General features: G+C 48.0%; 1 protein-coding gene across 2 annotated transcripts in view; it reads right to left on the bottom strand.

Annotated features, from left to right (window-relative positions):
* Positions 1–25875, bottom strand: part of DAGLA (diacylglycerol lipase alpha) — a 106625-nt gene that overhangs the window by 44587 nt on the left and 36163 nt on the right. For both annotated transcript variants that reach the window (XM_073346943.2, XM_073346944.2), the window contains exons 2-6: positions 14100–14265; positions 10787–10925; positions 9927–10138; positions 6889–6990; positions 6113–6251 (exon numbers count right to left, since the gene is read on the bottom strand). In XM_073346943.2, coding sequence (XP_073203044.1) covers positions 6113–6251; positions 6889–6990; positions 9927–10138; positions 10787–10881 — 548 coding nt within the window. In that variant the 5' untranslated portion in view covers positions 10882–10925; positions 14100–14265. The remainder of the gene's footprint in view (positions 1–6112; positions 6252–6888; positions 6991–9926; positions 10139–10786; positions 10926–14099; positions 14266–25875) is intronic.

The following is a 25875-nucleotide window of genomic DNA, read 5'->3' as shown; positions in this document are numbered from 1 at the left end:
TAAACCTTTTGGGGGCTATTGTTTTAATAAATAGATAAATAATAATAATAATAAAAAATACATCATAGCATTTTTTCCATATAACATTATATCGCAGCAGATCTCTGGTTACATACACCAATCACCACTGAAATTCAGCCATCTCTGGGGTGGAAGGCTGTAAACATCAGGTACATAGCTGAGACGCAGCAGGGAGGGGGGAGTGTTGACCTGGGAATGTGGCAGGGGAGTTTCACTAGGAGACCTGAGAGCCTGTAACCTGAGCCAGGAGGGGGAGGGGGAGGTAACACCTCTGTCCCCGGAACGTGAACACAGGCTGCAGGAGAGAGCCTGCTAGCGGGGGTTTAGTTTCAGTTTGGTGCTGGGTGGTGGAATGCAGGGAACCCCAGGGCTGGGGTCTAAGCTCCCTGCTCCCCCAGAAGGACTTGACTGAGGGGTCCTGGTTGTACCCACAAGCTCTGCTTGAGACCGTGTTCCTATTGTTCAATAAACCTTCTGTTTTACTGGCTGGCTGAGAGTCTCAGTGAATCCCAGAAAGAGGGGTGCAGGGCCCGGACTCCCCCACACTCCGTGACAACTGGTGGTAGCGGTGGGATCTACTGCACCCCGTGGACGGCGCTTCCTGCAGTAAGTGACTGGGGAGCAGTAAAACGAAGGGGGATTGACGGGGACCAGGCGTGCTGAAGATTCAGAGAGAGACGGTTTCAGGGGGCGGTTAACCCCTGGGGGTGTGTGACCAGAGAGAAGGACTTTTGCAGTAACAGGGTCCCCCGGGGGATTGCAGCGAGTGGTCCCAGGGGCGGAGGAGTCTGCAGCTCAACCCTGGCAAAGAGGTGGTGACCTCAAGAAGGACTGGCACACTAGAGGTTTTTCCTGGAAACCTTGGAAAGCTGCTCAGGCCTGCGAGTGGCCAGCAGGGAGATGTACGCTAAATGCCGTAAGAGCGACCTGGTGGAGCTGTGCAGGCAGAGGGGGCTGCGCATTGGGAGGTCCACCAAGGAACAGCTGATTGCCCAGTTGGAGGAGAGGGATCGCTTGGATGACCCGATCCCTGTCCCTGAGGGAAGCCGCCCGGTGGATGCAGCGTGGGCCCTGGGGCCTGACCAGGCTGGGAGGGGTCAGACTGCTACCGAGGACATCCCGAGACCCTTCCTACCTATGCCTGGGTAAGGGGTTGGGAGAAGCCCATCGAATACCGAGGGCACCCTGACCCTGGCAGCCAGCAGGGGATCCTCCCAACGGAGCTCCCCATCCCTGGAACGGATGCGCCTGGAATGGGAGAGGGAGATGAAAATGAGGCAGCTGGAGGGTCATGAAAAACAACATCAGCATGAGCAGGAGGAGAATGAGAGGGAATGTCAGGAGAAGGAGAAACAAAGACAGCATGAACTGGAGCTGGCCAGGCTGAGGAGCAGTGGGGCCCCGCTATGGTGTGTGAGGGGGGACCCAAGACTGCAAGGAGCTTTGATAAGTGCTTCCTGGCCCAGCGTAAGGAGGGGGAGGACACAGATAGCTTCCTGACGGCCTTTGAGAATGCCTGCGAGATGCACAGGGTTGACCCTGCCAACAGGCTCCAGTTTCTCACCCCCTTACTGGACCCCAAAGCCGTGGAGGTGTACAGCTGAATGAAAGGGCCGGAGGCAGGGGACTATGAACTGTTCAAACAGGCCCTGCTCCGTGAGTTTGGGCTGACCCCCGAGATGTACTGGAAAAGGTTCCGGAGTCAGCGTAAAACGCCTGAGGTCACCTACCTACAACTGGTCAACCGAATGCAGGGATATGCCCGCAAGTGGACAGCTGGGGCCCAAGCTAAAGAGGACCTGCTTGACCTAATCGTACTGGAGCAACTCTATGAACAGTGCCCTTCCGACCTGAGGCTATGGTTGGAGGACAAAAAGCTAGAGAACCCACAGCACGCAGGGCAGCTGGCCGACGAGTTTGTGAACAGTCGGTCAGGGGGTAGCAGGGAGGATGCATTGCCGATCCTGTGACCCCTGTCAGAGGGTGGGGAAGGCCCGGGACAAGGGGAAAGCGCCTTTGAAACTTTTGCCCATCATAGAGGAATCTTTCCAGAAGGTGGCCATGGACATAGTGGGACCTCTGAGCAAGACGACCCGGTCGGAGAAGAAATACATTCTGGTGGTGGTAGATTTTGCCACCCGCTACCCCGAGGCAGTGCCCTTAGCTTCCATTGAAGCAGACATCGTGGAGGATGCGCTCCTGACCATTTTCAGCCGAGTGGGGTTCCCCAAGGAAGTCTTGACAGACCAAGGATCCAACTTCATGTCTGCCCTGCTCTGGTGCTTATGGGAGAAATGTGAGGTCCGGCACAACTGGGCCTCAGCTTATCACCCCCAGTCCAATGGGCTGGTGGAGAGGTTCAATGGGACGCTAAAAATGATGCTGAAAACCTTTATGAACCAGCACCCGCAGGACTGGGATAAGTACTTACCTCACCTGTTGTTCGTGTACAGGGAGGCACCCCAGGAGTCTACCGGATTTTCGCCTTTCGAACTGTTATATGGAAGGAGGGTGAGGGGCCCCCTGGACCTGATGAGAGACAAATGGGAGGGGAAGGCCACTCCCAATGGAGAGTCAGTGGTGGAGTATGTCCTGATCTTCCGAGAGAGACTTGCTGAACTCATGGGCCTGGCCAGGGAGAATCTGGCCAGAACCCAAAAGAAGCAGAAGATCTGGTATGACCGCACGGCGCGAACCCGCACCTACGCCACCGGGGATCAGGTGATGGTTCTCATCTCCGTGAGAAAGAACAAACTACAGGGCGCCTGGGAAGGCCCTTTCAAGGTTGTCAAGCAGTGAAATGAGGTAAACTATGTGGTGGAGCTGTCGAACCGGGCGCACCACCACCGGGTGTACCATGTGAATATGATGAAGCCATATTATGCCAGGGGGAATGTGGTGTTGGCCGTGTGTGGACATTGGGAGCAGCAGGGAGATGACCCTTTAGTAGATCTATTCCCTGGGACCAGAGCTGGTTCCCCCCTGGAAACAATTACCCTCTCGGATCAGCTAACCCCTGCCCAGCAAGCTGAGATCAGGGGGCTGCTGCATCCATACCGACAGCTATTTTTCAACCAGCCTGGACACACTAATCTGACTGTCCACTGGGTGCAGACAAGGTTGCACCTGCCGATAAGATGCTCCCCCTTCCGAGTCACAGGGAAAACTGCTCAGGACCTGGAAAGAGAGGTCCGGGACATGCTGGCTTTGGGGGTGATCCAGCTATCTGCCAGCCCTTGGGCCTCGCCGGTGGTGCTAGTCCCCAAAAAGGACGGGTCAGTCCGGTTCTGTGTGGACTATCGGAAGCTCAATGCCATCACTGTACCGGATGCCTACCCCATGCCCAGGCCTGATGAGCTCCTAGATAAGCTGGGAGGAGCTCGATACCTTACCACTATGGACCTTACAAAGGGCTACTGGCAAGTGCCGCTGGATGCAGATGCCCGGCTGAAATCAGACTTTATTACCCCTCTGGGGCTCTATGAGTTCCTGACCCTGCCTTTCGGCCTCAAGGGAATGCCAGCCACCTTCCAGTGCCTGGTGGATCAGCTACTGAGGGGGATGGAGAGTTTTGCCGTAGCGTACATTGATGACATCTGTGTCTTTAGCCAGACCTGGGAGGACCATGTGTCCCAGGTTAGACAAGTGCTGGACCGATTGTAAAAGCAGAGAAGTGCAAGGTGGGGATGGCTGAAGTATCTTACCTGGGCCATTGGGTGGGGAGCGGCCGCCTAAAGCCGGAACCAGCTAAGGTGGAGGTGATCAGAGACTGGCCTGCTCTCCACACCAAAAAGCAGGTCCAAGCCTTTATTGGGTTGGCAGGATACTATCGAAGGTTTGTGCCCCGCTTTAGCGCCATAGCCACCCCCATCACCAAGCTATGAAAGAAGGGGAAGCCAGACAAGGTGGTCTGGACCGAGCAGTGCCAGGAGGCTTTCCGGGCGCTGAAGGAGGCTCTGGTCAGTGGCCCAGTTCTAGCAAACCCAGACTTTGACAAGCCCTTTATGGTGTTCACCGACGTCTCAGACACGGGACTGGGGGCGGTGTTAATGCAGGAGGATGAAAAGGGGGAGAGACACCCCATCGTGTACTTGAGCAAGAAGTTGCTACCCCGGGAGCAACACTACACGGCCATTGAGAAGGAGTGCCTGGCCATGGTGTGGGCCCTCAAGAAACTAGAGCCATATCTCTTCGGGCGACACTTCACTGTGTTCACCGACCACTCTCCCCTGACCTGGCTGCACCAGATGAAAGAAGCCAACGCCGAACTCCTGAGGTGGAGCCTGCTCCTGCAGGATTACGACATGGACATGGTCCACGTGAAGGGAAGTGCCAACATGATAGCGGATGCGCTGTCCTGGAGAGGGGGCACTGAACTTCCCCAGGTCAATGGTCAGAGTGACCCCGCTCAGTTCAGTCTCGAAGGGGGAAGAGATGTGACGCAGCAGGGAGGGGAGAGTGTTGACCTGGGAATGTGGCAGGGGAGTTTCACTGGGAGACCTGAGAGCCTGTAACCTGAGCCAGGAGGGGGAGGGGGAGGTAACACCTCTGCCAGGGAATGTGAACAGAGGCTGCAGAAGGGAGCCTGCTGGGGGGGGTTAGTTTCAGTTTGGTGCTGGGTGGTGGAACGCAGGGAACCCCAGGGCTGGGTCAGAAGGACTTGACTGAAGGGTCCTGGTTGTACCCACAAGCTCTGCTTGAGACTGTGTTCCTGTTGTTCAATAAACCTTCTGTTTTACTGGCTGGCTGAGAGTCTCAGTGAATCCCAGGAAGAGGGGTGCAGGGCCCGGACTCCCCCACACTCCATGACAATAGCACACTGCATAACAATATGGGGAGGAGAAATTTGGTCAAGGACACTGGGACAAAGCCATACCCTGACTGACGGTGCCCTGGGGCCTTTAATATCCACAGAACAGTGACTTTTGAGATCTCAGGCAAAAGAAACCTCTCAGACTGCAGAGTGCTCAGTTTCTCTCTCTTTCAGGAGGAGGAAGACCTGAATCAAACCTGCTGGGATTTGGCATGTGGTCTTAGAGCTGGATCCTGACCTACCCGGGACCGTCTTGATTTCAACAGAGCAAGTTTGAAGCATGCAAGATAGACTAACAGGGTACTGAAGAGCCCTGGATTTCCAGAACTGATGCAAGTTACATGTTGAATGGTAAGGAGGGATCTCTCCATTGAAAAAAATCCAAACTCCTTAAAGGGTACATGAGTTTGCTGTATGGCTCTTTGATGGTTCAAGGGTCTTTCCCAAAACATGAACAGCATTTGAACGATCCCTTTTCAAGTCAAAGTTGGAGCAAATGTTTGGAGCACCACCCCTCACTGTATATTCTTGATCTGAAACACATGACTTGCAGGCTATTTTCAAATGGTCATACCTTTGCACATGCAAAAGGAAATGTCCTCAACTGGCAAAGCCACATTCCTCACCAAGGGCTATATACATGTCCACACTGCAGGTGAAAACAAAGCCAGTTTGTGCTGTCCAGCATTTTAAAAAAAATCCAAAAAAAAAAATCTTACTGGGTGAAAAAAAAACCTCTCCTCTATTTTGGGTTACTCACAAATGGCACAATGGGTTCTTAATTATAATGTCTAACTATCAACACAAAAGTAATTGCTTCTGGGCTGAGACAAAGCATACCAGAGGGGAATAATTAAAAAAAAGACAAACAATGAGCAAAGAAAGGAGCTTGGAATGAAGATGCTGTCTCAACCTTAACTAGAGCATCAGTGTTGCAGCAGTGTAGAAGGGCAAACAGCCAGGCAAAAGGATGACTGGTATAGGATATTATGCACTGCCGCACCAGGGCTCACTGGGGACAGCAAGACCCTGGGCTTACATTGGGATCCAATCAGACCGCTCACTGCAGACACATACACTGATGTACATGTGCTGTGCAGCATACATATACCGGAGCATCTGGCCTGTGTTCTTTTGAAATGATGCTCAACAGAGAAATGCACTGATGCTTGTAGTGGAGAGCACCCTGAGGTAGGATGGGAAAGAGCCAAGAGTTGGACAGATCAATATGGGCTTCCGGACCTCCTCTTTCTGGAGAACTGTGCCCTGCTTCCTTACCGCAGGTTGTACGTCCTCAGGTTGCGCTGTCTCCTCTTTGTGGCTCGCAGTTTGACAAAGGTCCGTCCCGTCGGGTCAAAGACACACAGAACAGTGATGCAGACACTCAGAATGACGACCCAGTTGCAGACGACCATTCCTGTAGAGAGAGAAGAAGGGGAAAGTCGGGGGGTCTGTCCTGGAGCCACAGCAATGGTTCATCCACCCTAATCTCTTGTGTGCATACCAGTTCATCTTTCCATTTCTGCAAAGCGAGCAAAGAGATGGCATTAACCATCTCACTCTTGCAGAGAACTCCTTTGGGAGGGTCTCTGATCACAGCTGGGTTCTCCAGCCTCAGGATTCTTGCTTGGAGGTTACCCACACAGAGGGAGACACCTAAATATCTGTTCAATACCTAGAAGGATTCTAGGACATATGTCAGGACCCCATTAAGACTAGCTGAGATCCTGAAAAGAAATCTGGGTAACTAGTTAAGTCTCTGCAGAACAAATTGTAAAGAACAGTGTCCTTCAGATTCACCCACCAGACCCAATGCTGGGAACTTGGATTCCTGTCCCTCTGGAGACAGCTCAAACATATGAATACAATGCCTGCTCTGTGCAGTAACATAGCCAGACAGCAAGCACTATATTCACAGTGACTGTATTTCAATCCATTCCCAGGGGTACCTCCCCATGTATGGAGTAACTCCCCAATAAGGAGCACCCCCTACGTGCACAAGAGCACATGAATGCACTAACTGAGCACTACATTCAGGACACCCGAATACATACCCAAGGTGACACTCTTGGCAGTGAGGTCATTGCAGGAGGAGTAGTACTGTGTTAACCAAACGATGCCCACAATAGCGTACACAAACTCGATCACCAGGATGGCTGAAACAATAGGAACACAGAGCGCAATAGCAGCAAATTTCTAACAGTTAAGCACTGCTTCTCCCCAGAAAGGTGGGCATCCTCCTAGCCCCAGCTCTGTCAATCCCACCTGTATCTCATATCAGCAGCCTCATGCCAAGAGAGAAATCCCAGTTCCTAATGCTAAATGAACTCTAACCAGTGGCTGGTTCATGCCCCACTAGAATAGGCACTGCTCTCCAGCAGGAGAGCAGCACAAAACAGATTTTGGCCACGGTGCTTTCCGAGTTCATCCTCAAGGAATAAGTACAGAGATCCACTAGCTCTTCAACGGCCCCTACCCCTATGTTACACCCTGACTGTACATACACACAGCTGCAACACCCGGCTTGATTCAGACACACAGTCATACCCCACCTTGTCTTTTCCCACACCCCCACTCCAATGCACAGAGACTCTCCTACATAATGTACCACTGTGTAACCATGCATCTGCCTCCCCATGATACACGGCCTGCCTGATTTGGAAGGGAGAGGTTAATTCCCTTAGGCAAATTTAGGAGGGTTTGTATATGTGATTAATCCCACCTTGTACATTCTGGCAAATCTGGTGTGTGTGGAAGGGAATTTATCTATTTTAGGTACTTATATAGCCCCCGTTATCACAGTATCTGAGCACCGCACAATCTTCAGTGTATTTATCCTCACTACACCACTGTGGCATAGGGAAATGCTATTATCCCCATTTTACAGGTGGGGAACTGAGGCACAGAAGCTAACTGACATGCCCAAGCTCACACAGGAAGTCTGTGGTACATCAGAGAACTGAAGCCAGGTCTTCCAAGTTCCAAGTTTGCATCCTAGCCACTGGACCATCTAGCAGACTCACAGCGTGCGAGAAGGGCAGAGGAAGTTAAGCCCCCAAGCCTGGCAGCCTCGGGACACAGATAATCCCTCCTGCATCTGGCAGGTTCAGAAAGGGGCATACAGGGCGGGGTTAATTTTCCATGGGCTCTAGCAAACCTAGGAGGATGTATGTGTAACGCGGGGTCTGTTCCCAACTAGCTTCGGCAGACTTGAGAGAGAATGTGGCGTGCTCACCTCCCTTGGGCTCTACCAGATTTGGGGTAGGGATTATACCCCCTCAACTCTGCCAGCTCCAGGAGCAGGGGATGCTCTGGCAGACTCAAGGTCTGTTCTAGTCACATGCTGCCACTTCTTTAAGGCCAGAACCCTCTGTCTTCCTTGAGCACTTTGGGTACTACTTCCCTCACCAGTTGGTACATCTCAGCCACTGGAGTTGTTTCCCTCAACTGAGACACAGGCACCTGCCCAAGACATTGATCTGCTGTTTCTTCGATTAATTGCAGACCTGTCAGGCACTCACACTCCTGTCATCTCTAGGGCCATGGGCTTGCACCATCCTACTGAGCCTGGTTTAAATACACTTCCAGCAAACACTTTCTCATGCTGTTTGGCCAGCCAGTAGCATGTTTAAAAACTGTGCACTAGGCCTTGTGTTCACTGGCTCTTTCCCCCACAAATTCCTACCATTGCTACCATCACATCAGCTCCATCCATGGGAGCATTAGCATAGACAAGACTTCTGGGGGCAGAGACACAGGGGCCTTGACTACACTAGTGGTAACACCCACACAGCTAATACCAGAGGAACTGATGAAACTGTGGTAGCAACAGTGAGAAATTTTGGAAATTAAACACAGACAAGCCCAAGACTCAGTTTCAGTATAGCTCCCTAATACGGAATAAGTCCAGTGCATATATGGTATTAAAGGGCTTGGTGACTTTGCAGGGAGCTGGTGTGGGGGAAAGAGATCTCTCACTTGGTTTTTCCCTTTTTCTGCCCCTTCCACTCAACCTTGATTTAATACAGTCAGTCTCAAACTGCCAGGCTCCACTCCTTTCCCTTGGGAGACTCCACAGTGTCTGGGAGAAATGGAGGGAGGAAGATTTGTTTGCTTTGCTCGTTAATGGTTTGCACTTAGCACTCAGCAAAGATGGAACTGCCTCCCATATGGAGAGAGCTTTCAAGAGAGGATGCTGGGCTTTTGATAAGTCCTAAGTGGAAAGAAGCCAGCAAAACAAGGACAGGCAACAGGCTGCCCTGCCCTCATGTTTAAAATGGGCACAACTCCTTGTCTACCCAAAAGATTTCTCCACCAGACTCCTTATAAAAATACTTCCCCCAGGGAAAAGATGTGGTGGCCTAAATACATTTCCATACCTTGTGGGATGAAGGGAAGGATAGAGTGAGAAACCTTGTGTTGGGATATCCCAACACCTGCACAAGAGACCAGTGTCTGTTACCCTTTCTGGTATGACTCTGAGGAGCTCAGGATGGGTGACAGGGGGAAAGGTCTTAGGAGGAAAAGAGGTCTGTATGCACATCTCAGGAGGAGGGGAGGCATCCAGTAAATATAGTTATCTATATGGAGGTGGGTTATGTACGTGCACACTGCTAGATGGGTATGCGTATTGAGAGGTGGCCTTTAAGTCGGTGGGTGAAGGCTGGGTGACAGGCATGTGTTGTACTGAGGCATATACTTGTGTTATTGGAAACCTTGTTGCGAAAGAGGGGGCAAAGGTGTAAATGCGTCACAGAGTGAGTGTACAATTGTACTGCAGGAAGAAGGATGAATGTATTTGTTGTAGGGATGGGGTGTACACGGTGTCACAGTGAGGGGAGGATGAATGAAAGGTTTGCTGGGAGGGTGTTTTGGGTGGCGGGTGAAGGTATGTATGGGAGGACAGGGGGTTGTGTACCCATTCCAGAAGAGCTCCATAGCTATTCATGTACATGTCACAGAAGAGTGGCTATCTAGGTGTCTCTTAGGGGCTGTGTATTTGTCAGGGTGTAGGGAGGAAAAGTCTTCTGAGAGTGACAGATGGCAGAGTGGAGGGTAAATGGTTAGAAGGCCCTATGCTGCTGCCTCTTACCCAGTCTGACATAGAGCACATACTGCATCGAGTCCCGGGGCTCTGTGTACAGGATGCTGCCACGCATGCTGAGCCAGATGATTGCCACCTCTGCGATCATGCAGCTGAGCAGGATGCCCAGGTAGCCTCTGCCATGGTCCACCAGGTTAAGGGAACAGGTCTCGTTGGGATTGTACGCCAGCCCGAAGAGCACCACGGAAAGGATCACAAACCTGCCATGCACAAGCCAACTATTTACCAGTGGCAACACCAAGCAAAGCAGCCCAGCATCTGGTAATATTCCCTCAGCTAGAGTCTCCTCACAGCCAGGTTTTTTATCCTTAGGACTAAAAGAAGGAACCCTAGATGGCCTGTACATTTCCTGCTAGTTCTCCCACTCACCTATAGATCATCTATATATTAATTTGGTCCTGAATTCTCTTTCCCAGCTGCTGGGAGACATGCTGCCCAGATCTCACCTTTGGCAGTTCTGAGATATCCCCTGGGACACACCAGAGGCACCACACTCAAATCTCTGTCTTGTGGGCCCCCCTAAAGAAGCACAACCCCAAATTTCAATAGACCACTCAGGATAAAGGGTGGGGATGTATCTGGAGTTACAGGCACCAGGCTTCTAACAGAGGCTTCCCCTGTGAAAGTGGGACAAAGGCTTTGAATAGCACTGATCCAAGGAAAGGGGAAAGCAAGAGGGACCAGAAGTTCAGAACAATTTGGTACCAGTCATAAGTGTCCAATACAATCTTCCTGCGCTATACAGGGGAACTGAAGAGAACTCCAGCCACTGGAGATGGGAGTAGCAAAAGGAAGTCATGAGTTGCTGCAGAGCAGCCTTCTCCTGAGCATCTGTGCTCTTCACTTACCAGGTGGTGTGAAGGAGGAAGAGGAAGATGGCTGGCAAAACGAGGTCATCGCTGCCCACAGACCAGCGACGGCGGAACACCACAATCCCTGGCATGGCTAGCGGGTCTGAGGAGGCTCAGCAGGCACGATGCTCATCTCCTGAAACAGGAAAGCAGGAATGAAGGATGCAGGTCCCCTCCAGTTCCTCAGTGCACCCCGTGCTGTCTTAAAATCCCCTCCATCCGCCACACACCAAGGAGAGGGTCCTGTTTGAGAGTCCTTTCCATCCCACTCCCATGACAGCTTCATATTTCCTCTAGCTATCACCAGCAGACGAAGAGGGGTAGGCATACCAAACTCAAGGTGGGGAGGCGGGGAGAGAGAAAGGCAGTCAAAGATTGTGGGAAGCATTAGCTTAAACAGGTGTGTAGCTCACGCTGAATGTAATTAACCCTCACTCGAACACGATGAGTTGGAATCCTGTTACAGAGCTCTGTGTTTGTAAGTGATCCCTGCTGGGCACCTACGACAGGTTGTGCCAGCCTAACCTCTGTACAGCTCGCTATTACCGTGTTCTCCCACACATCTGCCACCAGGTGCTTCTCTCAAAAGCTTCCTCAGAATACCTTCCTCTCAGCTGGCCAGGTGCTCCAAAGCATCCATTAACACTTGGCCCTCACACACCACCTGGAGAGCTGTACATTTCCTTCCCATCTCTTGGGGGTGTGCACCCTACAGCCTCCATGGTGTGCCAGAGCTAAGGAAGCAGCGTCCAAGGAGATCTCAATCTTAACTGCAGACTGTTTAGAAGCCCCGTTTCCTCACGTTGCCTCCTGTATGCATTAAATCATTGGAGACCTAAGGGACAATTGCTTCTCTCCCTTTCTCTCTCTTTTATTTATTAGTTTTTCAACCTGATAATCCTTAATTAGCATTGGCAACAGCAGTCAGGGGTTATACAAAGCTCCCCTGCATATGCAGCTCTGCACCTCAATCCTGCCCTGCAACAATTGCCCCGCTATTCTAGTCCAAGGTTACCCCTTACACAGCTCTGCCAAAGACCCTCAATCCTGCCCTGCAGCACCCCCTGCTATTTCAGTCTGAAGATGCACCTCAATAGCGACCTGCAACACCAGTTGTAAGACCTCTGCTTGGCTTTGTTAATGTATTTCTATCCGGACCTGCAGCATCTCAGGCTATTCCACTTCTGGCTTCCACCAGCAACCCCCTGTGCTCTGCCAGTGTACATCCATGGTGATGTTACAGAATCCTTGGCAATTCCAGTCTTGCCTTCACCCTCAGCTTTGTCAAAGCACTTCAAGGCTGACCTGCAGCTTCCTATGCTATTACAGAGTCTGGGCCACCATCCAGCTCTGCCCATGCACCTCAACCTTAATCTGCAGTACCGCCTGCTATTCTAATCCTACTCCTTCACACCCAGACACTGGAGACAGTGCACCTCAATCCCAAATTACAGCAACTGTGCGAGTCCAGTGCTGTCTCTGTGAAGTACTGCCAAGCAGGATAACCCAGTCAAGCGTCCCAAAGGCAAAAATAAAAACATCTAATTTCTATTACTTGTGATATAATCAGGATTTGCATCAGGATTTCAGAGGGCACAAACTACTATACTAATCTGCCAGGTCCCATTCCTAACTCAAAACTGATCGTAACTCTTTCACATTAAATCTCAAAATCCAGTTCAAATACTCTGGATAAAATGACTTGATGAGTTATCACATTTAAATTAACTAGAATCTTCAAACCACAAAAACATTTGCAGCTTATGACAGGCCCCACGAGCTGCCCTAGCAGCACCACACAGCTATATTATTAGAACGCCTGATGTTACAGCAGGTCACATGATCTGGCATCTTGTACCTGTCAATTATGTTTCTGCTCTCTAATCTGCACACAAGAACTGCAGCTCATCCCAGAACTGGGCAGCATTTCTTGTCCCATGTCCACTGCCAATTGCTGTCACCCTGGTCCAGTTGGATTTGCTCTCCTACACATGCTGTCACGCAGCAGAAGTGACTACACACACACCTCTAACACTTTTCAGGAAATGCCACAATTAACATGCTGACACACTTCCAGCCTGTTACTCACTTCAGTAAAGGCAACACTGTATTCCATGCTCAGCAGAACAAAAAACAACATGAAAAAACTACACACCATTTGGATTCACACTCCCCTAGCACACACTTGTTAGCGCACTTCGTACATTTCAAACTGCTCACTCCACTGGCCATATGGCAATACTTTCTAGCCTTATCATGAATAACCCCACCATCTACCACTGGTACATGGTGGTACTTTCCAGCTTTACCATGAATACTGCTACCCTAAATCAGTGCACACAGAGATACTTTTTACCTTGCTCTTACACATTGTTGCTCCTTGCCCATGAACACAGTGGTACCTCCCAGCCTTTCCCTCCCTGTAACTGCTCTTTATCCATGCAGACAATCCCAGCATTCCCTGGTTTACTAGTGTACCCCATCAATGTATATTCCACCATTTTTCTGCACCTAGCCGTACATGCAGTTGTACTTTGCAGACTTTCCTGCCTACTACCAGTTTAAGCAGTGATATCTTACAGAAAAAAATGAGCCCTAGGGTAGATTCCTGATGAAAAGCAACAGGTAGGCTTGAAATGGGGTATCCAACCTTTCATTATTGAACATGATAAATACTGTGGGACTGATGCTGCTAGTCCTCTCTTTTACGAAGACCCTACACATAACATGGAAACCAGAGGTAGACAGAGTGCAATTAATTTCTAATGATTGTCTGTGTGAAATCTAAACCAGGAAGCCAGGGGTCCTACCCCTTGTGTTACAAACAGCAAAAGAGAGAGTGAGAGAAGGCCTGTTACTATCATACCTGACTTACAGCAAGATAGAAATAGTGCTCTCAGGGGGAGGAGTCCTGGAATCTGGAACCCTGGGATGCAGCCAAAGAGTTATATTTGAGGAGGCCTGAAGACATGAACCTAGCAGGGGACTGGGGAAGAAGGAGAAGAGTCGGAGGACTGATTGCAAAAGAGCCTTGGAACCTTAAAACAGTGGGTTAGAGACTGCTCCGAGTGCAAGGAGCCCCAGACTTTGCTCCCCAGGTTACAGCACGCAAAAGCACTTACGATACAAGGAAGCCCAGCAGCCTAAAACCAGGGTCAGAGATTGAGAGAGCACTGAGTGTGAGAAGCCCTGGGACCCTGAGCCCCGCCTAGGGGGAAAGCACATGCATGCACAAGTGCTCAGTGCGAGGAGCCCCAGGACCCTGACCCTTCAGGCCAGAGTTAGATCTATGGGAATCAGAAACGCTTACATGGTAAGTGGTCCAGCAGAAGCACATTCTTCTCTCCCGAGGGGGTGTTTCAGGGAAAGTTCACGTCCACGGAGACAGACATCACGACTGAAGGAGGAAACCACGAACTCTTCATGCAGCCATTGAAAATCCCAGTCAGAAGAGGAAAGGACAGCTTGATGACTGTCTGCCAAGGAAGCCAGGCATCATCTTCAGAGCACTTCCCTCCCTCCAAGACGGAAACCTCATTTATTCAACTGGGGCTGCTTGGAGCGAATGAGCCAGGGTCGTGACTTCCCCCCCTTCGCACACACCCCTCCACACACTCTAGAAGGAAGTGACATCATCCCTGTTCTGAGGAGATTGTGTGTGAATTGTGGGAAGAAGGATTGAAAGCGAGAGCATGAGATGCTGTCAGAGTCATGGGGAGAGAAACACACAGAGAGATGGAGAGAGGAGGGAGCTCTCAGCCAGCAAGTGCAGCAGCACGGAAACCGCCTCCCCTCTGCCACAGGGAAACAGAAAAGATTCAGCTTGCTGCAGAGATCCTTTGGGAATGACCTGGAGCTTGGCTGCCTGCAGGAACCCCCCTTCCCCTGCAGTGGATGGCATCAGAGACGGTGCTGCTGGAGGAAAGCTCAGAAAGGCTGTGGGACACTACTCTATCCCCTGGCATTCGCTGAATGCAGAGGGGAGGCGGGGACAGGACATGAAAGGGGCAGCCAGGAGGGGCCACCCTCCTGGTCAGAGAAAGGAGGGACTGTTCAAAAGGAACAGCCTCTCCCAGGCCTTGTTAGCCCTTAATTCCCTGTGACATGCTCTCTAGGTATGGCAGGACATGGGGGAGGGGTAGAGAAAGCTGTTGGGTGAAGGCTTAGAGAAAAGAGCAAGAGAGAGAGACATGCTACAGCGAGACAAGATTCCAGCTAAACCTAGATTTAGTTTAATCCAACATCCTCATGTGTCTGACATTAACCACAGAAGAAGGTATACAAGTAAATACATGAGCTGAACACAGCTGCAATCTAAGGAAATAGGTTCACACATATCCCATTAGACATTAGACACCACCTGCATACACACAGCCCCTGACAAACCAACCCAAGAGATCACCCACTCCCCACTAGCCAAATCCACAGAGGAATGAGCTGTCATGCTCACACCCTCACATGCAGACACCCAAGGCACAACACCTATACCCACACAGTCTCTGACACAGCAGCCTATAGTAATCCCCCATCTGAAACTCCCCCCCGCCCCCCACCACCAATCCACACAGGCAATGGGCTTACTCTCACGTATACCACCTGTATAATCCTGAAACTGCCGACCTGCTATCAGCTCTCCACTCAACCCCGTGTCACAGAATCATAGAATATCAGGGTTGGAAGGGACCTCAGGAGGTCATCTAGTCCAACCCCCTGCTCAAAGCAGGACCAATCCCCAACTAATCTGCCCTCTCCTGGGAAACAGAAGCAGGAAGCCCTCAAGTGACCAAACTCTGGGTTCCCTGTGGCACCAACAGTTTCTTAAGGCTCAAACAGGCGTGCTGGAAAGAGAGAGTCTTGCTAGGGAACGTCCGTAGAGAGGCCCTGAGATTTAGTGAATCTGCAGTCCCGAGGCATTCGCCATCTCCATCCGTGCATGAGATAGCAGGCTGAGTGTGGCATAACACAGGCACTGAAAACCATCCCTTACCAACCTCATCCATGTGACACACTTGTAACCGCACCCCCACCCCCGCCGTCAACCCATCTCCCCAACCCCAGCTCCAGGAGGGGCTCGCAGCGTTTAACGGAAAACCCAAAAGAGAGAAAACAATTGCGTTCTGAAATCCTCAGCTAGGCCTTCATTCCTCTGCCTGTGACTACAGAAACTCCTTTCCTTGTGATCCTGGCTCCAGAGACTCTGGCATGTGTAAAATGCTGCTGCCATCTTCTCTCACACACTCACAGATGAATGAGCACATTCACCCCAAAATACTCCATCATCTCCCCACTCATTTCAAGGTTAGGTTCAAAACTGTCCTCAGTGTTCTTAAAACCATCCCAGGACATGCTTTAGGTGACTTCAAAACCTTCTCTCTGCCTCCACTTTTCATCTAGCCTTGACCTCTTCTCTATCCTGCCATGCAGTCTGACCACTGTAGCTGTAAGAACCTTCTCTGTGGCATCTTATATCTCTTCGCCTCTCAGATGGAATCCTATTGTCCCTTGCCTGTACACTTTTATTTCTCTCCCCTTTTGAAATTATTTAACTCTGTTAAATCGGTTAAGGTTGTTTGTGTATTTTATACAGATGCCACAAAAGTTGTATTGTACTGAAGAAAATAATTAAAAGTGTACCAGCAGTTGAAAGCAGCCAAACAAGTCTATCTCTGGTGCCCACAAGCCAATGAGGGGTTCCACCACTCTCGCTATACCCTGAGCGTTCACAGGATTAAAACCCACTACCACACATCCCAACAAGCCACATCACCACTGGACAGGTTTCCAGCTCCACCAGAGTGTTCTCCTGGGACTTGCACTCCCCCGACCATGCAAGTGTGCCAGATATGGTACATGCCCCGTAACTCATGGGCTGTGTGACCACAAATGCCGCACACAGAGCCCCTCCCTGTTCCTGCGAATACACCAGACTACACGCACGTACTTGTACTCGACTCCAGCGGAAATCGGCAATTAGAACTTGTACAAAACATGATCAGTCTTCAATCGGTTATTTTTAAAGCCCCTAAATGGAGCTCTTTCTGCTTCAGAGTCTGGATCCTCACAATCTGGGAACTGTTCTTCCACTGGGGGGGATGTGATTTCATCTTTAGGAAATGTCTTAAGGTTGGTGGGGAGGTGCTTTCTTGCCTATGGCTGCACACTTACAAAGAAACATCTCTTCCTGCTGAATCTCGTGTGAGGTTCACAGTGGGCACTCTGAAGGCATGCTAGTGTCCATTGAACAGAACGGCTGCATTCCCAGATCACTCCCCTGCACAATTTGCCCATGACAAATGTAAGCATTAGTAGTACCTCCAAGCAGCATTGGTAAAACAGCAAGGGACGAACCCCAGAATAATGAGAAAGTAAATTCCCCTCTCATCCCAGAAGTAGAATGTGTCTCCAAGACAGGGCTGGGTCCCAACCTGGAAGCAGCATGGGAGAGAAGCTAAAGGCTGAATAAACAGGGAGACTGAATTTCCTTGATACTCTTGGAGGGCAGGGCTGTGTTTTACTGGTAGAAGACTATATATCTCTTGATGGAAGCCCACAGCAACCGCCGGAAGAACCTCTCTGCTTCCCATAAGAGGAGCTGGTGTGCGTGTTGGTGGAGCGTTTGGAGAATGAGCCCGTTACTGATGTAAACAGTTATTAGGAATAAAAAAAAATCCACCTCATTTTATTTAGATCTAAAGCTCCCAAAGACATGGGTTCCTGAATATGGGGTAGGGAGTAATGGGTAAATTGATGGGGACTTTAATATTGGAATTTATCACAAGTTCCAACTTCACACCTGATTTTAAAGGTTCTCCCTTATACTTCTCCAGTTCCTTTATGCTGGGAGACACGAGAGGGAAAATGAAATGAAGCAAACAGAAGAGAGACAAGACTAAGGGTGTGTCTACACTACAGCTGCTACAGCAGCACAGCTATGGCACTGCAGCTGTGCTGCTGTCGTGTAGTAGTGCAGACACTTCCTACACCAATGGAAAGGGTTTTTCTGTTGATGTAGGTAATCGTAGAATCATAGAATATCAGCGTTGGAAGGGACCTCAGGAGGTCATCTAGTCCAACCCCCTGCTCAAAGCACCTCAGCCAGGGCTTTGTCGGGGATGATTTAGTTGGTGTTGGTCCTGCTTTGAGCAGGGGATTGGACTAGATGACCTCCTGAGGTAATCCTCTCCAAGAGGCAGTAGCTAGGTGGACTGAAGAATTCTTCTGTTGACCTTGCTGCATCTACACCAGAGGTTAGGTCAACCTAACTATACTCCTCAGGGCATGACATTTTTCACAGCCCTGAGCGATGGAGCTAGGTCAATCTAAGTTCTGGTTGTAGACCAGGCCTCTGTTCCCCAGTTGAGAAGGGAAAGGCTCAAGAAGCCTCTTTAGGTCAAGACTCCTAGAGTTGGCGGATTTCAGACGTATGTGGCCCAAGACAAAGCCATTACACCACAACCCAACCTAGTTTATTAATAACACTATAATAATGTGCTTATGTCTAGTGCAGCATCACTAACTAATGACACAGATACCCAAAGTAAATTCTGGAAATCAAATTGACCTGCAAGCCCCAAGGAACAAGCGTTTATCTCCAGATCAAATACTGCTTAACTTATGAGATCTGGCAAGATTTCACTCCTGGAAGTGGAATGACGTAGGCCACAAAAACAAAAGATATGGTTAGGAGCTAGAAAAGACCAACTAGCTGGCCCAACGTATTGCCCCATCTCCAGTTTATCTTATTCCTGCCTTCTGCTTTCTCACAAAGTCCTTTTCCCAGGCCTCATTGTGCTGCAGACACAAATCAAGGTGTCTTCTGGGCACTTCCATTGTCCACACTTAAATCATCCCCTTGGTCCCTTAGTGCAAAGTAGCTCTCCCAAGTTCCCTATTTCCTCAAGTCGAGGTAATGTTTTCTACATAGCTGAATGCTCCAGCAGCTTTACTGACTTTATTGACCCCTTTTGGAATTTCAAAAGTCTCCATCAGTCTCCCCTAGAAGGCCCCCTTTCCCTCATGAGAATAAACTAGGGCAGTCAATTAATCGCAGTTAACTTGCGCAATTAACTCAAAAAATTAATCGTGATTAATTGCACTGTTAAACAATAGGATACCAATTGAAATGTATTAAATATTTTGGGATGTTTTTCTACATTTTCAAATATCTAGATTTCAGTTACAACACAGAATACAAAGTGTATAGTGCTCACTTTATATTATTTTTATTACAAATATTTGCACTGTAAAAATGATAAACAAAATAAATTGTATTTTTCAATTCACTTCATACAAGTACTGTCCTGCAATCTCTTTATCATGAAAGTGCAACTTACAAATGTAGATTTTTTTTGTTACATAGCTGCACTCAAAAACAAAACAATGTAAAACTTTAGAGTCTACAAGTCCACTCAGTCCTACTTCTTGTTCAGCCAATCGCTAAGACAAACAAGTTTGTTTACATTTACAGGAGGTAATGCTGCCCGTTTCTTATTTACAATGTCACCTGAAAGTGAGAACAGGCATTCACATGACACTGTTGGAGACTATGTTACAACTTATGGTGGTTTTGGTCCAGGGATCGGAGGGAGTTCTAAATGGAGACAATCAATTTCCTAGCTAACTACACTTTTGCTAATTGCAATATTGTTCTTCCCTCCCAGACCTTTACAATCAGCAGTGATGGAAGATCAACCAAATTAAAGAGAAGTTGGAATGATTTCTCTGTCTCTGAAGGCACCCTCTCTCTGGATACTGCCAAACTACCCCTGAGCAACAGGATTTGTCCCCAGGACTCCTATCCTTAGCAGAATGCACCACATGACTCCATGCAAAAGAACATTTTTTCAGTTGTGGCTATGAGAAAGCATTTTTGTCTAAATGGGAAAACAAATGAGTTGATTTCTCAGTCCCATACTCTCCCTTCTATGAGTCGACACACCTAGTGCAAGGATTTATCAAAGAACCAGGAGGACATTTTTCAAGGAAGGGGGGCACACACACAACATATTAAAATATTGGCAGCACATCACTGGCAGTTTGTGACAAACTAGTCAGAATATGCCTGCTAGTGATCACCAGGAGTGAAGAAACTAATCAGGTTTCTAAGTCCTAGACTGGTTTCCCAGGTCCAGGAAAGAGGAAATTTTGTGAAATATGGAAACTGCTGGCAGTGGCCCAGTCCTGCTTCCACTTAAATATTGGGACTTTTGCCTTTAATTTGAATGGATCGGATTGATCTCAGAGTTTCATATTTACTAGAATAACTGAACACAAAACATCTCCATGTATTACTCACCAAGGAATGACTTTGACAAACCCAACAAATGCTGCTGCCTTGGATATGGTTAAGACTAACCATTGCATTTGGAAGATGATCAAAGTCTAGTGACACTAATTTGGTTAAAAACAACACACAGGTGTTGTGTCAATGCCAATACGTCTGCAACCACCCACATTTGGTGCTTACAAGACCAGAATCTGAGCAGATTATTCCAAGCTTGAGCTAAAAGACCATCCTAGTAATTGCAGAAATCTGTGTTTAAAATGACAGACATTACAGGAAGAAAAGGAGTACTTGTGGCACCTTAGAGACTAACAAATTTATTTGAGCATAAGCTTTCGTGAGCTACAGCTCACTTCATCAGATGCATCCAATGAAGTGAGCTGTAGCTCACGAAATCTTATGCTCAAATAAATTTGTTAGTCTCTAAGGTGCCACAAGTACTCCTTTTCTTTTTGAGAATACAGACTAACACGGCTGCTACTCTGAAACCAGACATTACAGGGTTTCGCTCAGGCCATGTCTACACGACCACTTATGCTGACAAAATTTATGTCACTCGGGGGTGTGAAAAAAACACACCCCAGAGCGACATAATTTTTTCTGGCATAAGCGCTCGTGTGCACAGAGCTATCTTGGTGGAAGACCTTCTCCCACCGACATAGCTACCGCAAACCATTTAGGCGGTTTTATTATATTGACGGGAGAACTCTCCCCATCGGCATAGAGCAGCTACACAAGTAATCTTACAGCAGTGCCGCTGAAAGTTCGGTAATGTAGACATGGCCTAAAACTTCTCCACAGAGTTCTACAACCTGCCATGAGCCAACAGGCAGCTTTTAGGGATAGTAGTGCCTGATGATTCCATCACTGTGAGTAGGATAGGGAGAGAGTGTTGAGAGAAGAAATAAGATTGAGGGTGTGACACTTGTAAGAGTTTGCAGATGCAGCATGGACCAGATTTTCAGATATACCGACCGCACACAAACCCAAATGAAGTTAATGGGAGCTACAAGTGTTCACTACGTCCGAAAATCAGCCCGTGTGTGTATGCTACAAAGGCATCAGCCCAAAGGTTGTTAATTTTATCATGACACATGCACTGGAGATGGTAGTTTGTGGTTTTGTTGTAATATCCACTGAATGCATCTGATGAAGTGAGCTGTAGCTCACGAAAGCTTATGCTCAAATAAATTTGTGAGTCTCTAAGGTACCACAAGTACTCCTTTTCTTTTTGCGAATACAGACTAACACAGCTGCTACTCTGAAACCTATCCTAAGAGTGTATTCAAAATATACTAATTTGTGCTTGTAAACTATACAACTCTCAACTTGTCTACAGTAAGAAAAACAAAGGGCTTGGTGATGTCTGCCAGGGCTGGCTACACTAGGAAATGATACTTATGAAAGAGAATATTTGAGTGCCAATTAGACTGCCTTATTTACTTTAAACAGGCTATTTTCTTACTACAATACTGGCAAATCTGAAAGTCATCAGATCAATCATCTCTTAGAAAAACAAAACGAAAGAAGAGCACACTTTAAGGCAAAAAATTAAATATCAGAACACATAATTGGTATACCCCAGCTATGACTAATTCTCCCTCTAGAGAAGGCTTTGCCACCAGTAGGTATGGAACCATGCTACTATAGCCATGCTCAAAAACAGTTTTCAAAAACAGAGCATGACAACTTGTTCTCCACATAGTTGTGGCCTTGTTTCCCTGCTTAAATAACCACGCCAGTGGGATTTCCATCCTGTGCGTCATTATGGAATCATAGAAATGTAGGGCTAGAAGGGACCTCAGGAAGTCATCAAGTGCAGCCTCCTTTGCTGAGGCAGACCAAGTAAACATAGATCACCTGACAGGTGTCACCAGGGGTCCCAGAGAGGAGGGTCCACAGGTGTGCAGACCCCTCTTATAGTAGGGATGCAGGAAAAGCAAATGAGGAAACAGTAGACCAGTGCCAAGCTCAGAAGGGCTCCTCCCTCACCAAACTCCCAACACTGAGGTTGCTGGTCAGCTATGGAAAGAGCCATTCAACAGCACAGAGAGGGAGCCCCAGACTCAGCCAGCAATGAGAACAGCTTCCCTCCTTACAGCTGCATGCCAAAAAAGGAGGAACTGCTGGTTCCCCCCACGTGCTTGGCCAAGTGTTGGAGAAAGAGAAAGCATCTCTGGGTTGAGAAGTGGCTGGTGGTTGTGTTTGTAAAGATAGTGTTGTGAGAGAGAAAGCCCTCCACAACATCACCACTGAGAGAGGGGATCTGAGGTAGGATGACTCAGAGGGGACATGTGGGAAGACAGAGAGAATCCTGGGAGGACAGCAAAGTATCAATTGGCTGTCACAGAACAGTCCTTCTCACTCCACCAGTTTCTTATGCAACTCTTAACCCAGTAGCCTCAGCCTTGCCTCTCCCAAAAAAGCCCCCCCACCCTGCAGCACCAGTACCTCCACTTTTTTGATCCACAACCCACAAAATGGTTGAAAACTCATCCTGTGACCTAAATCCTTTGCACTCCCAATGGACTGTGGGATAGGATGTGTCACTAGAAGATTTTTCAGTCATTCGGTTGGTCACAGGCCAAAAACATTGAGAACTTCTACCGGCTAATCCCTTAAGTAGTCTCTGACGCTGGTAAACCAAGTGCTGGCTCTGGCCAAGGCCGTAGGCATGAGTGAAGAACCGACAAAGTCATAGCTGGAAACCAAACCAGCTCACCTGTATGTTAGTTTTGCTTAAAATAGGTATTAGTCTTAGAAGAATGTTTCTAGACTCTATGAAATGCCTGTAAATTGCTGCATGCATTAATCTCACTTTTAATGTCTCTATTCCATGCTATAAAGAAATATGTAAGTTTTGCTTAATAAGTTTGAAAAGGTTTGCACTGAACTTGTGAACCCAGGCATGGGAATCATTCTCCCCTCCCCCATCCATTACGAATACCTTTCAAGATTCAATAGGCCATTAAGGAACATCATGATACAAAGGATTGGTGAATGGCCCTATTATGCTTTGGAAATCCTATGTGCAAGGAAGCTGGTCTCATGGACTGGAAGACTAAATGTAAAAGATAAAACAGAGTTACAAGACAATTTTGCACCTCCTTGCTGTTTGAACTCTCACAGGATCAGAGACTCTAAAGTAAGGCAAAGATCTGTAAGGGTTACCCCTGAGTTTACCATGAAAACATTTTGAACTGATAGATTACTGCATCGTTGTCATCTTTAGGAACCATATATGATAACTAATGTGCATATGCCTGCTTGCTTTAACCTGTAAATAACTCTAATTTCTTTTTCCTAGATAGTAAACCTTTAGTTAGATTATTACAGGATTAGTTAGAGTGGTTGTCTTTGGTGTGAGATCTAAAGTACAGATTGATCTGGGGTAAGTGACAGGTCTCTCGGGACTGGGAGCAACCTGAATATTTTGTGATTTTTGGTGTACATGACCATTTATCACTAAGTCCAGCTTGCTTGGGTGGCAAGATAGACTGGAGAGCCTAAGGGAGAGTCTGTGACTCCAAGGTTGTAGTGTTACAGTGATCTGGGAGTTCACATTTGTTACTGGGTTGGGGAAATCTAATTACAGAACACACTACCCATTTGGGGTGTCTGCCCTGAGATTGGCACTAACGGTCGTGAACCGTTCCAGACAGCGTGACATAGTCTATAGCAGAGTGGTCCTCAAACTTTTGTTGTGCCCCCCAGCCTTACCCTGTCCATGCCCTGCCAGAGCCAGGGCCAGGAGCAGGGATGCGGCTCAGGAAGGGAGGGGGAAGACGCAGGCAGGGGTAAGGGGCTGGGGGTGGGGCTGGAGCTGGGCACGGGGCCAAGGCCAGGATAGAAGCAGAGCTGAAGCTGGGCTGTGGTGGGGGTCAGCAGCCAGGCCCCCAGCTGGGTGCAGCTCCACTCCTGGCCCCACTCCAGCATCACCCTTCGCCGGGAACGGAGCCGCCGTCGGGCTGTGGTGGGGGCCAGCAGCTAGGCCTCTGGCCGAGTGCAGAGCCGCACTGAGGCTGGGAATGGGTACAGGTGCAGAGCTGGGACCGGGGCTGGAGCAGAGCTGGAGGCGGGGTGTGGCTCCCTCCCTCCCTTCCTTGGCTGTTGGCCCAGGCCCACAATACCCCCCAGAACATTCCTCCACGCCCCCCCTAGGGACACACACCCCACAGTTTGGGGACCATAACGTGATTTTTTTGTATCAAAGACAGATTCAAACTCTATTGCAACCCTTTTAGGCTGTAACTATGTTGGAAAGTGGCTTCAGATACTCTTATAACACTTATGGTGGATATGCTTTTATGCTCATTTACTTCAGCTGAGCACTGGACTCAGAGGTTCAAAGATTTCCCCATAATCCTATTTCTGATCAGTATATGTTGGCCTAATAGTTCCATTTATAATTTAATGCCTGGGCCTTACATTGGTTCATTGGTCTCAAAGTTATTTTACATTTGCACTGAATGTGTCATCTGCTGATCTCTCAAACCAGCTGAATCTTATGGAGACTGGTTGCTTTGTTTCACATTCTCTGCTTTGGAGAGGAGGAACATGCATCTTAGACTCCTAGAAATTAGACACAGAAAAGACCTATTAAGGTCATCTAGTCTCTAGTCCATATACCCCAGAACCAATGCAAGACTATCTCCTCTAGTTAGGCTTGGAAGGATTTTATTTTTACTGGTAAATGTCAGTAAACACCCATTTCACTGTACACACACAAACCAAAATTATTTGCATCTATAATAATCAAAATCTACAGAAAGGCAATGTATGAAAAATGCTGTATGAGAACTTAGAGTTTGATTTAAGGATATTTACTTTGTATATTTGACATGTGATGTTAACAATCTGTGTTTTAATGATTATAAAGCTTTAACTTTTTGAATCTCAACATCTACTGTCTTTAAATAATTATTGTCTGACATTCCCCCATAATATCCCCCCAACTGTGAACATTTAGATTGATTAAAAAATAAAAATGATTAAAACCCATAATTTTGCACAACTGTGAAAATTTAAGTTGATAAATAAAAAATGCTTAAAATAAACATCAATATTATCTGTCAAAATTATAAAAAAAAATACACATCTAATTCTGACAAACCTACCTATTCTATTTATTACTTCCTGAAAGCACCTAGATTACCTGGGATCTGAGTTTGGGATCTCTCTTTCTACGTTTGTTTTAAATGACAAACAATCAAGCTTGAACTACTTCCTTGGGATGCTCTTCCAGTCCACTCTCATCATTAAGAAATGTTTCCTAACACTCAATATAAATTGTCCTTTGCTCAATTTTAGCCCATTATTTTCCCACGGACAACCCTAAACACTTCCTCTCCCTCCTAATTTTTATGTAAGATACTTGAAGACAGTTACATACCCTTCCCTTACCACTGTCTTTTAGTCAAGCTAATACATACTTAGGTTTTAAAACCTTTCCTCATAAATCAATCCCTCCAGCTCCCTTAATCTTTTTCTGTTTGAAAGTGCTCTTGAAATTCTCTCGAATTATCTACTAAGGAGAAACCTAGGACAATTACATATTATTATAGAGACATCCTTCAGGATAGGAATAACTTCCATTGACCCCAGGTGCCATCTTATTATTATCAGTCTCTGAAAGAGGGGCTACCAGCTGGCTTCTCTGTGGCATAATTCCTCTGCAAAATCCCAGTGTTTTTTGCTGCCATACTGCATTGCAAACACATATCTACATTAGCGGTTCACTGTCACCCCTAAGTCTCCCTCCGCATTCCTGCTCTCCAGTTTTCTCCCCTGCACTAGATTATTC

This window comes from Lepidochelys kempii, chromosome 6 (genome assembly GCF_965140285.1).
Source record: "Lepidochelys kempii isolate rLepKem1 chromosome 6, rLepKem1.hap1, whole genome shotgun sequence".
NCBI lineage: Eukaryota > Metazoa > Chordata > Testudines > Cheloniidae > Lepidochelys > Lepidochelys kempii.
Note: the sequence above shows the minus strand (reverse complement) of the source record. Positions and strands in the feature narration are given on the sequence as shown.